Source organism: Canis lupus, chromosome 2 (assembly GCF_048164855.1).
Source record: "Canis lupus baileyi chromosome 2, mCanLup2.hap1, whole genome shotgun sequence".
In the NCBI taxonomy this organism is placed as follows: domain Eukaryota; kingdom Metazoa; phylum Chordata; class Mammalia; order Carnivora; family Canidae; genus Canis; species Canis lupus.
In genome coordinates, this window is record NC_132839.1 from 47,446,086 (window position 1) to 47,464,800 (window position 18,715).

The 18,715-nt window shown below is 38.3% G+C and overlaps 1 protein-coding gene across 9 annotated transcripts in view; it reads right to left on the reverse strand.

Annotated features, from left to right (window-relative positions):
- The window catches only part of MCTP2 (multiple C2 and transmembrane domain containing 2), a 242,141-nt gene that overhangs the window by 138,908 nt on the left and 84,518 nt on the right, over positions 1–18,715 (reverse strand). For all 9 annotated transcript variants that reach the window (XM_072798305.1, XM_072798333.1, XM_072798352.1 and 6 more), the window contains 4 exons: positions 10,422–10,564; positions 9,558–9,634; positions 8,939–9,050; positions 5,014–5,049 (listed from right to left, as the gene is read on the reverse strand). In XM_072798305.1, coding sequence (XP_072654406.1) covers positions 5,014–5,049; positions 8,939–9,050; positions 9,558–9,634; positions 10,422–10,564 — 368 coding nt within the window. The remainder of the gene's footprint in view (positions 1–5,013; positions 5,050–8,938; positions 9,051–9,557; positions 9,635–10,421; positions 10,565–18,715) is intronic.

Sequence of the window (18,715 nt, forward strand, 5' to 3'; positions counted from 1 at the left end):
GGACTCCACTTTGAAAACTCAATTGGCTGAAGCCTGATAATAAATGCTTTGGAGCACTTGCCATGGACTACATTATTTTATATAATCATATCTCAATTCACTTCTTCCTCCCTCTCATTTGATAAGATTCACTGCAGTCTTTCTCTGTCCCCAGCACTCAGCCCACCTGCAAAGCTAGTACAAAGTCTAACCAGGCCCTCCGAATACCCCTACCTACCTCCCTACTCTCTTGTCTCCCGCTGACTCAGCAATCATATGATGGCCATGCCCATTTCATCTCTGAATCCTCAGGACAGTATTCCAGCCAACATAATATGTGCTCAGTGATAGGCTTTGGGCCAAAGTAGACTTTTATGTCACTGCGAGGAGACATTTGGTGAAAAGTTTAGGAAGGCTGTGGCTCTGGTTTTCTGGTCCGGATCACACACAAGGTTGGAGAATGCCAACAAATTTGTGGTCTTAACCTAGCAGGACTGAGGCCCCTGGAAATGAGGAAAGCCCTTAGAAGTAATTCTGCCCAGGATAATGCTGACCTAGACTTCATAACAAGGCAGCAGAGGCATCAGGGTTCAGATATTTGGCACTGGGCCCATGCAGTATGATGTCTAGGTAGACAGATGCAGACATACAGACAAATAAATTAGGTTAAAGAGATACAGACAGATCTATAGACAAAGAAATTAGGCAGATGAGATTAGATAAAGATATATAGATTTATAGGCTGCCTTCATAGATAGATAGAGATAGTTACATAGATTAATAGACTGCCTTCCATAAGTCCTAGATGTCAGATAGAAACAGAGGGACAGACCGAGCAAAAGGAATTAAAGAGAAGAAAAACCAGAGATGGTGGAACCTAAATTCATGCAGAACCCTCATCATGTGATGCATGATTCTTACAAAGAAAATGACAATTTTAGGGGCATCTGGGTGTCTCAGTGGTTGAGCATCTACCTTTGGCTCAGGTCATGGTCCCGGGGCCCTAGGGTCGAGTCCTGCATTGGGGTCCCTACAGGGAGCCTGCTTATCCCTCTGCCTGTGTCTCTGTCTCTCTCTGTGTATCTCTCATGAATAAATAAAATCTTAAAAAACAAGAATAGAAAAGAAAATGACAATTTTAATAGCATACATAAAAGCCAAAAGCAAAGGCTTAGCTCCTATAGGTTGCATCAGAATCCAACAGGAAAAGCAAACCACTCCTGGTACTGAAACTAGAGGGAATATAATGCAGAGAACTAGTGTCCCAGGTATAGGATGACTGAGCGATCAAACAGACAGGGCCGAGAAAAGCTAAGGTAGGCCACAGGAGGAAGCCCTCGCTAGCACTCTCAGGCTGGAGCGGGGGAGGACAAACTTTCCCTGCCAAGGTCCACAGAATAACTCTTCGGGCTTCAGGCCATTAGGTCTCTGTGCCAACTACAATATAGTGGCAACTCTGCCCCTGCCAGTTAGAGACAATGCGTACATGTAACGGCTGTGTTACAACAGTACTTGCACAGATGTAGGGCTGGATTTTTGCCCTGGAATTGAGGATCTGCAAGCCCCAGGCAAGCGAGGCAAAAAGAGTAAAGACTAGAGAGTCAGACTCACCTAGTAGAAGCTGAAACCAAGGCAAGTATAAGGAGAAATGCAAAACACAGTCCATGTCTAGACAGCATGTAAAACAGTGGGAAAAGGAAGAGATACCCTAGAAATTCTCCTACACTGTAGTATCCTACAATTCCTCTCATTGCATAAAGCCAATGGGAGACTACCTGACCGGGGAACCTAGAAGACATATTCTGTGGTTACCAGTCTCTGTAATAACAGAGAGGTACAAAGATATAAGAATATGAAGCTGGGGTACCTGGGTGGCTCAGTGGATGAGCATCTATCTGCCTTTGGCTCAGGGGATGATCCTGGGATCAAGTCCTGCATCAGGCTCCCTGCAGGGAGCCTGCTTCTCCTTCTGCCTAAGTCTCTGCCTCTCTCTGTGTGTCTCTCATGAATGAATAAATAAAATCTTTAAAAAATATATAAAGCTGATAGAAACCCAAAAAATCGACATTACCATGAGTCAACTAATTTCATATATATATATAAAAAGTGGTATAGGTCATATCTCTTACTTCAGATTGCTGGCATAGTCCTCATAAAACAGTGGTCGGTGGGGGGCATGTAAAATATAGAGATTTACAGCAGGGCAAATGCATGTAAAATAAAGGAAATCCTAGGGAAGGGGACTCGTGGTCAGCCACAGGACCTACACACACTCAAATTCAAGCACAGGGGAAGGATGTGGGTGAGTGTATGCCCACATATTCCTGGGTATGATCAGTGATTTCTCAATTCCATTTTTTATCACTATGGGTGTTTTTTTTTTCCCTCGCATTAAACTATCTGATATTAGAGAAGTCACTGCTGTTAATTTTCTAAGTGTTACATGCATTAGAAAAAGAGTAAGGTTTGGAAACAGACCTATTAGCAGAAAAGATTATGTAGAATAACTGTCTAAAAAGAACTAGTTATCTGATTCAGGCCCTGTTAAGTCAAATTCTCAATTCTCAAGCTAAAATGCTCGTTGGAAGGTAAACAGAGGCCCTGGGTGAAACCAAAACCCACTTTTAGAGGCAATTTCTACATATTTACCACATTACGGTCAAGGTCAACTTAGTAAGAAAACACTTTAGAAGAGAGTCTGACATTCTGGGTCCCTTTGGATGGTGCAAAATTATAAACTCATGAGGTTTAAGAGGCAATTACCCAAATAAAGTTAAGCCATTAAAAGAGTAAGATTGAGGTGAAAAAGTCAATGACATTTTATAGAGAATATATTACTTAGGACTAGTAAAATTTTAGATACTCATAGCATAGTAATCTTCTCTATGTCAAACTTCTGTTACCTCGTTTTTAAATATAATATGGAAATCCTAAAAAAAAAAAAAGAGAAAAAAAAGCAGCTTACAGTTTAAAAAAATACCAAGATAGGTTGATCAGGGCATTTTAACTACATCTACAGAGGGTTAATCACTGCGCCTACAGATTTTCCATGGGACTCATTTTCATAAGTCAAATTAGAATCTTCCTCCAAAAACCGCAAACTCTTAAGTAGCAAAAAAGTCGACCCATCAGTTGAAATCCTTCATCAACCTACGAAGCACACCTCCCGTGTAAGATCAGGAGTGGCCTTCCACGGCTCTATTCCACTGAGGTTTTATTAAACACATGCCCCAGGTCTGGGCGTTTATTAAGTCTCAGAGCCCAGTGCACTGAAGTCAAAATTCTAGAAACCACAACGAGAGAAGGAAAAAAAGAACACGGCAGCTCTGTGGTAAGACACCAGACCACAGGACAGATATAAATACTGCTCTCCAGGATCCTCTGTGCCTTTCGCATTTGTGATGTCTCTATCCAGGCCGTCAACATTTCTTGTCTCCCTCCTCATTCCTTCGCTCATCCTCCCATAACCTCTCTTGTCCTCCCTAGGCTCCAATATTCCCCAAGCTCACAATTTTTCTTTCTAGCCTTTATGTTCTTCCACAGGCTGGAGCTCCCTAACTAAAGATGGTTATTGATGTACAGTACCAGTGTTTTAGTGCACAGCAGAATCAATAAACGAGAAAATACTGCTTTGTCAGGCTTCTCCAAAGCATGCCGGGAAACTTTACTGCTTCGGATGGTTACAGAAGCTCTTAATATGGGAGAGCAAGAGAAGGGCTCCCTTCTGTGGCAAGAAATGATGTTCTCCTACCCTCTAGTGACTATAAAGGAATAAGACAAAAGTTAGGGGAATGTTTGAGACAGCTGCACATTATTATTTATTGTCTCTTAATTTTATTTCTAAAACAAAACAAAACAAAACAAAAACAAAAACAAAAAGAAACCAAGAAACCAGAGTCTTGCAAACCAAGTGACCTGGTGAACAAAACAACTTATTGGAGTTATTTTTAGAGTGTTCAAAATGCAAAGGATATACGTTTTAGTGGAAGGCGGGCTTTGATTCCTTCAGATTTTAAAAAGGAAGGTTTAGAAAGTTCATCTTTCTTCTCAAACGCCTAGTGTTAGTCAGAGGACAATTCTCTCTCCGCCCCCCCCCCCCATTTCACACATGCACTTTTACAAACTCACAAAGCCTTTGTTTCAATCACCTTATTTTACAGAGAAGTAAATAGCTGTTGTATGGTGAGGTTGGAAATGAGAGCTGGCGTGCACTTGTGCACCTAAGTGTGTGCAAATGCATCTACAGAGATCGTCAGGTTATTTGCCAAATACCCACGCACATCACGGCCATGTTGTTTTTTTTCTCTTTTAAAAGTAGCAGAGCAGCAAAATTAAGTTATAAATACTTTTCTGGTTTTGTGTATGTTCACACCAATTTTGACATGTAGTCACTCACAAAGTACTAATTTAATAACCAGATAAATCATGCTTTTCTACCTTGATACACGCAGAGCTTTTACAAATTGGACAACAGTTTATAATTGCTTAAAAAGATACTAGCAATGTAAAAAAAAAAAAATCCCTGGTACTTCATGAAGAAATCTTTCAAGAAACTCTCAGCAACCAACGTAATAAATGGTAAATATAAGAGTAATATAAAAGAGATTTATAAAATATACCACATATTCCTCTCAATTAATCTTTTCATTGCCCCTACAACACCAAAGCTAGTTTCCATGTAATGGCATATAACTTCCTACAGGGCTAATTCTAACAGCACTACACTCCAAATAATCCAGGCTTAATGAAGTGGAACATTCTAACATGGCTGGTACATATAAAATGTCACCACTAAAACATGTATACATTCAAACATCTGGCTATGCCGCTTTTAAATTTCATTTTAAATGAAGTTTCATTTAAAATGAAATTTAAAAGGGAGGTTGTTTCCTTTCTATTCGTAGCAACAGTGAGAGGAAGAGAATACTGTTACTATGTATGACAGTTGGATAATACCAATCATGTGTATGTCTGTGTTTGTACAAAGATGAACTTTTCCCCAAATGATGTAAAGAAAAAAACAGGTACATTTACCTTGCTGGCACTCAGTCGCTTCCGATTTGACCAACGCTGGATATTGAACCCATTGAATGATGAAAAATGGTAAAAGGAAAGAGAGAAATAGAATCATTAATAACAGCATTCTATTATTATATCAGCCAAATATGCATATTATATTCAAACAACTAACACCTGAATTCCCAGTTTCCAGAGACAACACATTTGATCAAGAAAACAGAAACAGGAAAATCACATTTCTGTGATTGTGAGACATCATTTTCTCCTAGTATTCAATAATGAGGAGACGGCAACATATGAATACTGCTCAATCTTTACGAGTACCAGTTCTTAGTATGAGAAGGCTCTCGATCCTTTAAATGATTTTCACTGTCTTAAAGCTCTATAATTTCAGGTCTAAAAGCAAATTGGAAAGGGAGATTTCTCCTACTTGAAATATTCAATAGTATTCTAAAAATGTTTAAGAAGTTTATGGACAATATATGAATGCATGTTTAGGCTTCCATACTTTTAGATACTAAAAAAAACAATAATTAAAAAAATCATTCCTTTTGCCCTCAATGAGCAACTCTCAATATTCATAATAATGGAAAAAATCCAAGCTGTTTCTGCACAATTAAGAAAAATAGGCTATATAGCACGGAGGGAGGGAGGAACAAATTTTCTGAACAGCAAGTAACTTCACCACTGTTCTCTTTTGATCTCTCATTTGTCATGCTAAGGCTGCTGAATTTCATCTACAATTAAAATTCTTCCCTAGCAAAATCCTCTCATTACCCCTGTCACTGTCCAGGACTGCGAAGCTCTACTCTGGCTGGTTAGCCAGCTAACTGGATGTTAAAACTTGGATAAATTTGGGAGATTACAGTACAATTATGAATCTAATCGAGCAGACCACATTTACTATTATGCTTAAGGAAAAAATACCTTTAGGCAAATGACCTATCCACTTTGCCAATATGTCTTCCCAATCAATTAGAAACCAGAATATAAATACTCTTGGGAGGAAATCCACTTACCTTCCAGTGACCAGCAACTAGGAACACTGGTGCAGAAATGACTTGGACATATTCTTTATTAAAATAAAGCACTTCCCCTGGTTAAACTGTGAGTTCCGACATTTACATGTGACACACAGTTATAGATGCTACAATCTGGGTATTAAAGTCAGTTCTTTGTCTATTTTCCCAACATCATGACAACAAGTATTTTCACCCAAAACAACCACCAAAATGAATTAGCATCTTATAGGTACAAATGTCTATTTAGGGCTCTCTAACATATAACTCATCTGATTTTTTTTAACAATCATAAAAATTAAACAAAATAGGTAAGGAAATTAATGGAAAATAAATATCCTGTCTGCTTACCACGGTACTAAGAGCTACCATATATTGACAGCCTACCACATGCCAAACACTAGATTTCATAATCTCCATCTTCACATTCCTGTAAAATAGTTTTTTTTTTTTAAATCCCCATTTCACATGTGAGGAAATTGTGGTTGAAAGAGGTTAAATAATTCTGTGAATGTGACCTGATCACTTAACTTCCCAAAGCATGAAAGTAGTGGAGCTGGGATTCAAATCCAGGCAGTCTGATGACCAAGCCCACAATTTTAAATATAACCCAATAAAAAGAACCAGTTGGTGGGTTTGTCAGCCTTCTACCCAGCACCTGCCTTCCAATACACCTGCCTTCAGCACCACACCCATATACACTTACACCCCTGGATGTGAGGGTGAGTTCATAGACATTTTGCTTGTGTTCAGATTTTTGTTAGCCTGGTTCTAAGGCAACAAAAATTAGATGATGGAAATTTACAAATGATTCCCAGTTGAATAATCTATTATCTTTCCAGTCTTGAGTGTTAGTTATTGCCATTTAAAAATCCCACATTAAGAATGTCTTTAAATATTCACTTGATGAAAAGAGCAAATGTTTTCTGATACCCACTCTATCCAAAAGGGCCCCATACACGCTGCATAGGTTAGATTATTCCTTGCTTGGGTATACTTTGATCAAGTATATAAACAGAAAAATAAAACTACCGATCAGAATAAATGAGAATAGGCAAGGATTCCTATATTATAATGCCCCATAAAATATATATGCAAGAAATATGTTGTATAATAGACCTCTTCCAGACAAGCAAAGAAGAAAGAAAATGAGAAAGCACAGGAGCAAGCAGATACACAGTCTGGCAAACTCTTAAAAAGAAGTCGGGGGTGGTCGAACTCAGTAAGATGACAAGTGTGGCTCCTCCTAGGACTCTGAAAAGATATTCTTTGAGATGTTTTATAAAAGCAAATTCGGGCAGCATCCATTATTAACACCTCTGCAATTTGAAATAAATTTTTAACTAAACTGGCATTACTTTAAAACTCTGAATTTTGGCAATATTTAAAAATATTTTAAGGGCCGATGTGCCTGTTAAACATAATCCAACATACTACAGAAACACTCACAACAGGAATAAATATGCAGCTCTTTTCATGAGAAAGTATCCAACTTTCCAAACCCCACTTAAATATATAAGAAAATTTTCAGAACATCTCAGATAGCAATCGCTCCATGGTGGCAAATGATACTTATGTGCAATGCATGTTATTTTAGCATGGCATCCAGCTCAAGGAACCAGCCACCTACTACACACACTGACACCGAATCTAGTAGCAATACTGTCAAGGCTAAGAGAAGCTAAAGAAACCTCTCCTTCACTATGTTGGATAGGAAAAAAAAAAGTTTATTTTCAATACCAATTAAAGGTACTTTTAACATCAAAATATCAGCTTTACTGAGGTTTCAAGTTTCAAAAGTACTATTTATTTAAAAATTAATAAATGGGAGGGTTTTTTGCCCCAGTTACTGTCAAGTAAATGCTTCAAGTAAAGAATTCAAATTAAAAATAGCGATGATTTAGTTGACTCTCTGGCAACTGAAAAATCACTGTGCAGCTTTGCTATTCCTTTCTGCTATTTTCTGTGAGTTTACTAGTAAATCAGTCCTGATTTTCACCATGAAAATAAATTACAACTAAAAGCAAAGGTGATGTCAAAATGAAGAATATTCTCCTCATCGACCCCACTGACTCAATTCAAGAAGTACTACTGGAGCCTAATTTATAAATAGGCTTCAGATTTTCCTACCACATTCTAAACATGCTTAAATTTGAACACATTCTAGTCCTTTTCCAAGTAGGTATTTTAGTTGGCTTTAAAAACGCCTTTCAAGTAAGTTACAATCAAAGATGCTTTTTGTTCTTATTTTAATTCTTGGAATTATAAGGTCTGACCCCTGAATATAAAATAAGATTATGATTTGTATTCACATATTTTCTCATAAAAACAGAGTCTCAGTCAAATCATCATAAAATCCATTGCTTTGTTGGTGTTAGAGAGATCTTCAATAGGCCATGCATTAACTAGAAACATCCATGTAATAATAGATCAGAGGATATTAAAATTTATATCTTCCCAAAAGTACTCTCAACAGGAAATATGAAGCTAAAAGAAAACAAAATAAACTGGAATGCTACAAATATGTATTTGTTCACCTTAATAATGTACACTATAATAATTAAATCCTGGGAACTGCTTTGCATAACTGAATAATGTCTAGGTCACCCAGTACTTAAGAAAATAGTTAATGGAAACCGTACCACTTAAGAAAACCGTACCACTTAAGAAAATATACATTTTAATAATAGGAATACCATCCGCATCCCTAGCCAAAGCTGAGATCATTCCTTAAAGGATTTTCTTTCCAGAGTTCCAAAAGAAAGGATGCATAGAACCACAGATAGATACTTTACATCTTGGCACAATTATTTGTTTCCCTCCAAAAATAATTACCAAAAAATGCCAGCCATCTGGTAACCCAGTTATCAAAGGACAATTGCAATGAAGAACTTTGAAAAGAACAAAAGAGTCATACTTACATGTCTCTTGAAATCACCCTGTTTTACTACTAGGCTCAAATTTAACACAATCACTCCCATGTCCTCTTCTAAACTGTTTGGGTCTTCCAATTTTAAAATATGTTCAGTTGTTCTATAAGCAAAAAGCAACAAATAACATAAGCACTTATGGGCAGTACTAGGTAGTCTCATAATGCATCGAGAGATTACAGAAAAAGTCTCCTACCTCTGTATAAGCCTGTGACGGGAGTTTTAAAAAGCACCAGATCTGGTAAAAATAACCCAACCATCTTCAGAGTAGGGGAACTGCTTGGCATTGCCTAATTCAACAGTTGGTTAATGGATTCTTTTCCCTTACTGCCCAAATAAAATTTAAATATTTGTTTTATTTTTAGGTTAGGTAGGTTAATGAACCTGAATATTAACAGTTCAAAATCCAATACACATTTCAGAATGCATTGTGGAAGATTTAATGTTTGGGAGATAAATGATAAAATCATTGAAAATTCACATTTTAAAGCACTCTTTCATGTATTCAGATTTTTTTTTTTTGTCATTTGATCTAAACAAATGTCACTTAACATTATCTTGAGTTCCCTCTAAAATTCAAAATAATAATTAGAAGGTAAAAATACAATACCTGTTAAGCTCAAGATCTCTGAGAATGACAAATGCAGAACCCATGAAATCAGATGTAGTTAAATCTCGATCATATACCTACAAAGAGGGAAGAGACCAGGAACACAAATTAATACGGTAAACCAAGTAAATTTATCGAACTATTAATAAATGCAATTGGCTGGGAATTTTGAATTCAGTCTTCTAGACCCAAAAAATAATTTGCACAGTACAGTTAATGGAGAATTAGGGCATGCCGATGGCAAGAACAAAGATTATGCAAACTTGCCCATTTTGCCTACTACCACCAAAACAACAGCAGAAAATACTCTTAAGGCAGTATTCATATGCACTAAAATGTTATGCACAATGGATCAGTCCCTGTAGTTTAAATGGTCTCTCATTAAGATTTAGTATTTTCCACGGTGAGCAGATCTGCCAATTAAATAGAAATTTGCTAAATATTCTATAGCAATCCCATCCTGCATTCAACTCATGCAGCTTTAACCCAGATGTTAGAGCAATTGATGCTTACAACCAGTAGCTTAAAGCTCTATTAAGTATAAAGTTATTCCTAATGAGAAAGGCTTTCCTTCTTGTCGCCACTATACCAGCAGTAATAATTCTTCCACGTGCAGTAAGTTTAAATACAATCAATGGAGATATTATTTTCACTCTGATTTTCTGTGGAGTATACACCACTGATCTGAGAAAAACATATAGTTTCAATGGAAGGTATAAATAATCCCTTCTTCTCTAAGATGTTTTACCCAGAGCTTAATAATAATAAAGGAATTTGGGAACGTTGCCTTTTTAAGGGGGCAAAGATTGCTGAGAAATCAATGCTTTTAATAAAAGAGCAGATTTGAAAGCCATCTGTGATTACCTTCACACGTAGCTTTTGATCAAGGCTTTGAATTGGAAGTACAACTATCTCATCCCAAACTGGGTTCAAGTTCTTATATATGACTTTACTTTTGTACAGCGTCTTCCCATTCAGCTTAAATTTCACATAGGGATCGCTCGTGCCTTTAAAGAAAAAAGAGAGCAAGACAGGTTTTAAAAATATATGTAAAAGCCCAGGATCTCCGTTAACTAAGGATTCTTTCCACACTCCCCTGGCTCAAAGCATTTCACGGAGCACGCCCAGAACAAATGTCTCCCCGTGCATGGACTGAAGGCCCCAGAGGGGGCAAGGAGAGAAAAATGAAACAATTTGGGGTAAATGACTGATCCTTCTTTGCCCTCAGTGGCATAATACAAATGGGCTCCTTCAGCTTTTTCTGTTTCATTTCATTCTGGGTTATGTCATCACTACATTAGCCACAAAAATTCAAGACACAAAATCCACCGGCACCAGCCAACGGTGTCAGGAATCCTGAGGAGAAACCAACCCCTCCCAAGAATGGCAGCAAGTCAGTGAAAAGGGAAAGAAACTATTTTCAAACACTTGGCCAGAGGTCTGACTCAACAGAAATCTGTACTTTAGAATGTAATCATAATAAATAAATCCATCTCTGGAACCACTGGCTCAAAAGATGGGGCAAGAGGACGAAAGACTAGAACGGGGAGCATAGAGATTAAATTGACAAAGTTGTCATTCTCTGCTGCCTCCTGCACCTGCAGTAAAGCCAGCGAGCATTGTTTGGCCCTGGCTGGGGGAACAGCCACACCAGCCAGGCCCTCCGCTGGCCTCAGGGCCAACACCCCTGACCCGCCCAGCTCTTCCTGGGGAGCTTTGAAACAGACACCAAAGAGAATGAATAATATCTCTCCAGCCACTATATCCAAAGCAGAAAGAAAGGCTGATGTCAAACCCTCCTCCACAATTTCAGATCAGCTGAGGGGCAGCGGGATGGGGGTGGGGAAGAGCACTGTAAACAGAAACCATGAATTCTGTGTTTTGCAGGTCTGTTGCACACCTGCAAGCATGCCGTCATACTTGAATACTTGGGACATACTAGTGCAGTGTTACCCAGTGAATGATGAATAAAGAAGGCACAAAGGAATGAACAATCAGTGAGGAGATAGCCGAAGGCCAGCCAATAATGTCACAAAGAAAGAAAAAAATCTAATTTCAGGAGTTATGATATTGTAATTAACTGTGAAACAGACAACATGATTCAGTGTCCAAAGACCAACAGTCTGTTTTACCTGTTGGGTAAATATATCTGGGATGGATATATGTGTAAGATATATATATTATATATAATCTGCATATATAATAATATAATATAATATAATATAATATAATATAATATATTAATATAATATAATATAATATAATATAATATAATATAATATAATATATATATCTGCATGCCGTGGACAGTGCCCAACACAGGCCCCCATATATTTATGGACGTGAATTCCTACTATAAAGTCAAGCCAAAATAGTCTAAGGTATCATCTCAAAAATTAATTAGGCCACTCTGTTGCAAACATTTACCAAATCAGTAATGCCCTCCTTAATTACCTTAAGCTTTTCTTTTCGTTAGCTCCTTTTTCAGGTTTTTATTTAGCTGCTGTATTAAAAATTACGGAACACAAGTGCAATACCCTCCCCAACTATTTGAACAGAAAGAAATTTCGCAATAAAGTAAGATACTGTGCATTTTTTAAAAGCCTCAATAGATTAACCAAGGTATAATTCGGCTGGTAGCCTTCCAGTATGGTAAGACTTCTAACTTCAAGACCAAGAAATGAAATCGCAAGCATATACAAATACGCAATGTACTCAACTCTCACGTTTTAAGTTTGGCAACACAGGGACAGAAGCCCAGCAGTCTTTATTTTAAACTTGGACACACGCAGACACATACACACACATGCACACCATGTCAACTGGCAGCTCTGAACAGGACAGTAAAAAGGAATGCATTCACAGCCATTCAGTGGAATAGTCACTAGTGAGTGAGCAATGCACCCCCGCCCCCTTCACTCCCTTTTATAGTACAAGAGAACACCTCTGGCAAGTCAGACTTTAACAATCATTCTGATATATATATAAAAAAAAAATGTGGGGGGAAAACTATAATAAAAAGAGGCCTTTAATTAAATGAAATTGCCACTCTGGGATCGGGACTTCATGCTTGTCAGCGTACTCTCAAAATAAACATCTCAAAACCAGACCTCGGTGGTGTCACTTTCTCACAGGCAAAGCATACTGGGTAATCCCCAGGCATCTTGACAGCTACATAATGTTCAAACGGTTTCACGGGTGAATGGCGTCAGTTGCGTGAAAGAAAATATTAATGTCTGGAATTAATAGAAAAAGGGACCAGGGTTTACAAAGCCAAACAAGGAAAGAGAGTGTCAAGTTAGTGTGGCATTAATTGTTAGGGAAAATTTGAGAAAGGGAGGGAGCACATCGTGATTTTTCTCCGTGAGCCTAAGTGCCTCACTGTCAGGGAAGTGACATCTCAACTAGGCAGGTTCTGAAAAGGGGTCGGCTGCTCAGGAATGCAACTCCCCGATTATACAAATGATGAGATGACACCTGAATGGGTGGACTTTAACCTTTTTTTCACTGGGACCTTCACCAACAATGAGGCTCCTTGGAAGAAAGAGGTGGTGTGGTGCTCTGGGAGGAGAATGAGGCCAGGAGGCCAGACGGGCGCCCCCGTCCTGATGGGGCCACTGATTCTGCCCTTGTGGACCCAGTGGGGGTCACACAACCTCGGACTCGGAAGATCAAGATGGTAAGCATCAAGGGTCTGAGTTTCCTGCCGCACTCCAAACACATGGGGGTTCGATGCTTGCCGAGACAGGCTCACAGCCCTTCACGGGTCCTCCGACCCTCGTGCCCACAATGTGCGGATGTCCTTACTTCTGCTCCTACTCAGTGACATGACGCTCGGCCAACCCTCCCTGGACTCTACCTGCCAGGCCTGCTGACACTGCTCACGTGCTACAAACCCTGAAGGCTGATTTCAGAGGCTGCCCCAGGGCTCGGCACGATGGGGGGCAGGGGTCACCAAGGTAAATGAGTCCCAGATCCTGCTTCAGTCCAGTCTCCTGTACCTGGCGGGCAGCAGGGACACCATAAATATAACTAGGGGGTAAGTATCAAAATAGAACTGAACTCAGAGGTGGTAACAGCTCACAGGTAGAAGAGATGAGCCCAAGCTGGGGTGGCCGTGGAGTCTGGAAAAAAAGGTGCTGGTAGAAATATGGGTGGACCCGAACACACGGAGAAGATCTGAGGTCATTTTAGCAGGAGAAAATGGCAGTGAAGCTGGGGAGCAGGAAGGAGACCCAAATGGCAAGATCTGTGTGGCGCCAAGTAAGCATTTCAACTGATCTGGACATTAAGTGAGAAAAAATACAATGAGAAATAAAATTGAAAAGGCAGATTTGAACCAAGCCAAAGTGCTTTACTTACTTTTTTTTTTTTTTAGATTTTTATTTATTTATTTATTTATTTGAGAGACAGAGACAAAGAGAACACAAGCAGGAAGACAGGCAGAGGGAGAAGATGCCCAACTGAGCAGGAGCCCAAAGTGGGGTTTGATCCCAGGACCCTGAGATCATGGCCTGAGTGGAAAGCAGATGCTCAACATCTGAGCCACTCAGGCACCTCCAGGGTCAAAGTGCTTTAAAATAACAAAATAAGGAATTTAGTTTTGTTCGGTAAGAAATACAGGGTGTTTTTGTCTTTCTTGGTTTTTTTTCTTTAATTTCTTTTTTTTTAATTTTTTTTAAAGATTTTATGTATTTATTCATGAGACACACAGAGAGGCAGAGACATAGCAGAGGGAGAAGCAGGCTCCCAGCAAGGAGCCTAATATGGAACTCGATCTCAGGACCCCAGGACTACCACCTGAGCCAAAGGCAGATGCTCAACCACTGAGCCACCCACGTGCCCTTTTTAAAAAACTTCTTAACACACATAAAACATGCACAGGTCTTGGAAAGGTATGAAATGAAAAAGAGAATCTCTATTCTGACTCTGACTTTCCTCATTCTCATTCCTCTAATGGGCTGGTTTCATAGGTTTAGTATAGGAAAAAAGATACAAAAATTGATTTTAACACAGGTGTAATCATATTACATGCATTGGACTTCATGCTTTCACAATTAAAGCAATACAGGTTCACCAGGTATTTTTTTTAATCCACTGCTTAAATTTTCATTACTTACATCACTAGCCACCAAATAATGGATATTTACATCACTTCCACTTTTTTTAACTAGTACCATCAATACTATAATAAGCATTCTTGTATGACTCTCTTGGAGTGCATAAGTGAGTATATTCAGAGGAAATTTTTAACTTTGGAAAAACTGCCAGGCACATAAATATGTGCCCTTTCTGGTTTGCATAGACATTGTCAAATGGCTCTTCCAAAGTTCATCAAATTTACATTCCCGCCAAAAGTATATGTTTTGTACTTGTTTTTGTTTCTCTGCATGCTCCTCAAACTGGATGTTATTATGTGCCTTTATTTTAAAAGAACAGCAGGTGGAAAAATAGTATCTCAATTTTTCTCTAACTTTGACATTTTGAATAAAGTTTAGGATCTTTTGTATTTTAGTGACCTGCCTTTGTATTTCTTTGTCAGGGAAATTCGCATTCATATCATTTGTCCATTTTTCTAAGGTCTCATAGTTTGTTATTTGCTTCAGGATTTGAATGAGTCTTTAATCAAGGAAATCAGCTATTGGTTATAAATCTTGTCATAATTTGTTTATGCTTAAGCTATTTCTTGCAATAATTTTTTTTCACTTTTATTTAGTCAAATTTACCAAAGTTTTATTTATGGCTTTGTAGTTTAACATCTTGCTTGGAAGAAATGTTCTCACTGTAAGATTTTAAATAAGTTCAGCTATGTTTCCTTCCTCTGATCTTGTATTTTTTCATTTATGTATATAAGTCTTTTGTCCATCTGGAATTATTTCAGTGTGAGGAGGGAAGGAAAGTCAGGTTTAGGTATGGAACAGGAAAGTAAAAATGATCAGAGCCAAGCTTAAGAAATATAAATCTGGCAGCCGCTTATAATGAAGGAGGCAGAAGAAACTAGGGAAAGCAAGAAAACCTGGTGCTCGAGATAAGGCAGCCCCAGGGAGTTGGGGGCCGAGCAAAATGCTGCACCCGGACCATCAGAGGAGGCAATACAGGGCTTCACTGAGCATGCTCCGCAGAATGTCACCTGCAGGGATGCTCCGTGGACTGAAAGTGTTAGGTCATCAAAACCACTGGGAGAAGCTGTTTACCACTTCCTTCCCTGGAATTTCAGTGGACAGAATACTGAACTTCACTAAAACCATGAACCACGTTAAGACAACAACAACACAAACAGCTCAAAACTTTTCTACTCTGTATTTCAGGAAATGATTTAAACATAAAAAAAAAAAAAAAACTTTTCCTTGGAGCCTCTGTGAACATAATATTAGATTCCTCAAATTCAAGGCTCTAGAAGGTAAGATGTATGCCCAATATTTGTCAAATGTGCACAGTAGAAGTATTATAAATATGTGATCAATGACTGGATGATATTTGAAATAAGATGGCATAGGGATGAAAATTTCATACTTTCCTTTATCATAACTTCCTCTTTGTAAAACCCCACTTCTTTTCTTGGGCAATTTTACTCAGTATCCTTATGGCTAGTTTCACCTGTTTATAAAAAATATATCAACCTCAGGGGCCTGGGTGGCTCAGTCAGTTAAGCATCTGTCTTTAGCTCTGGTCATGAACTCAGGGTCCTGGGATGGAGCCCCTCATGGGGCTCCCTGCTCAGTGGGGAGTCTGCTTCTCTCTCTGCCCCTCTCCTCCACTCATGCTCTCTCTCTTTCTCTCTCTCAAATAAATAAGAAAAATCTTTAAAAAATACATACCAACCTCAGGATTATCTCAAGAACTGAATGAATCCATATACTCCAGCCATTTACAAGAAAGTCTCATTGCAATTGCTATTATTTTTAGTATTATTGCCCAATTAATTTAAAAAGGGTGAGTATAGAACAATATATGTATTAAATATACATTTATTTTACCTATCTAAAATAACAAATACCAATTTGTCTCTGTAATGTCCCTTCTATTGCCATCTTTAAAGCTGTGAAATCCGTATCACCTTTTCTCTGCAGAACTTGAACAGAAAATTCCTTACATACTTCTTACAAGATCCAATGTGGTTTGAGAACATTTCCCTAAAACAATCTGAGCTTTCCTGGAAAGAAAGAATTGCATTAAAAAACTAAAAAGCCCTAAGTATTCATAAGTATTGGCTACCACTCTACCTACAGTCCTAATGTTATTCACTGAGGATTTCAGATCGTTTTGCAAATATAATCAATGGAAATGACAGCTCAGTGAGATGGACAAAAAACAACTCTAGTCCATCATAAGGAAAGAGTGATCAAGAACCATATTTCTTAAAAAAGAACCATATTGGTTCTCTTGGCATTCTATTTATCTACTACCACATTTTGAGAGTTATAAAAAATGGTCAGAAGTAACAGGAGAAGTGATAAGTAGAATAGACCATATCACGTTGACTGGCTCAAAAATCAATCTAACATGCAAATAAAATAAATCTGCACTGAAGCTCTAATTACAAACAACTTCTCTTTGCTTTTTATAATATAACTCATGGGCACAAGAGAAAAAGCAGATATTCAAATGCATTAAAGGAAAGAAAATTATTACCATCTAGTAATATTGTGATACGTTCCTAGACTTTACATGCACACTCACACACTTTTTACAAAAAGGAACCAGGCTTGGGGATCCTGTGTGGCTCCATCAGTTGATCTTCTGACTGGTTGGTTTTGGCTCAGATCATGATCTTGGGGTCATAAGTTCAAGCTCCATGTTGGGCTCCTCGCTCATTGAGGAGTCAGCTTGAGATTCTCTTTCTCCCTCTCCCTCTGCCCCTCCCCCTACTCACTTTCTTTCTCTCTCTCTGATAATTAAGTAAAACCTTTTAAAAAGGAACCATCAAAAAAAAAAAAAAAAAAGGAACCATCCTTCATATTATATTTTTACCTTTCTTCAATCAATAACATATCAGTCTCCCTTGTGCCCAAAAATATATTTCTACAAATCAACTTAATGGTCATTTATGTGTATATTGGTACATAGATACATAATATAGTTCTTAAAAACTAGCATTCCTAACTTGCAATACAAATCCATGCAGAAATCCCTATCAAAATACCATGGACTTTCTTCAGAGAGTTGGAAGAAATTATTTTAAGATTTGTGTGGAATCAGAAAAGACCCCGAATAGCCAGGGGAATATTAAAAAAGAAACCAAAGCCGGGGGCATCACAATGCCAGATTTCAGGTTGTACTACCAAGCTGTGGTCATCAAGACAGTGTGGTACTGGCACAAAAACAGACACATAGATCAATGGAACAGAATAGAGAATCCAAAAGTGGACCCTCAACTTTATGGTCAACTAATATTCGACAAAGGAGGAAAGACTATCCCTGGAAAAAAGACAGTCTCTTCAATAAATGGTGCTGGGAAAATTGGACATCCACATGCAGAAGAATGAAACTAGACCACTCTCTTGCACCACACACAAAGCTAAGCTCAAAATGGATAAAAGATCTAAATGTGAGACAAGATTCCATCAAAATCCTAAAGGAGAACACAGGCAACACCTTTTTTGAACTTGGCCACAGTAACTTCTTGCAAGATACATCCACGAAGGCAAGAGAAGCAAAAGCAAAAATGAACTATTGGGATTTCATCAAGATAAGAAGCTTTTGCACAACAAAAGATACAGTCAACAAAACTAAAAGACAACCTACAGAATGGGAGAAGATATTTGCAAATGACATATCAGATAAAGGGCTAGTATCCAAGATCTATAAAGAACTTATTAAACTCGACAGCAAAGAAACAAACAATGCAATCATAAAATGGGCAAAAGACATGAACAGAAATCTCACAGACGAAGACATAGACATGGCCAACATGCACATGAGAAAATGCTCTGCATCACTTGCCATCAGGGAAATACAAATCAAAACCACAATGAGATACCACCTCACACCAGTGACAATGGTGAAAATGAAAAACACAGGAAACAACAAATGTTGGAGAGGATGTGGAGAAAGGGGAACCCTCTTGCACTGCTGGTGGGAATGTGAACTGGTGCAGCCACTGTGGAGAACTGTGTGGAGGTTCCTCAAAGAGTTAAAAATAGATCTGCCCTATGACC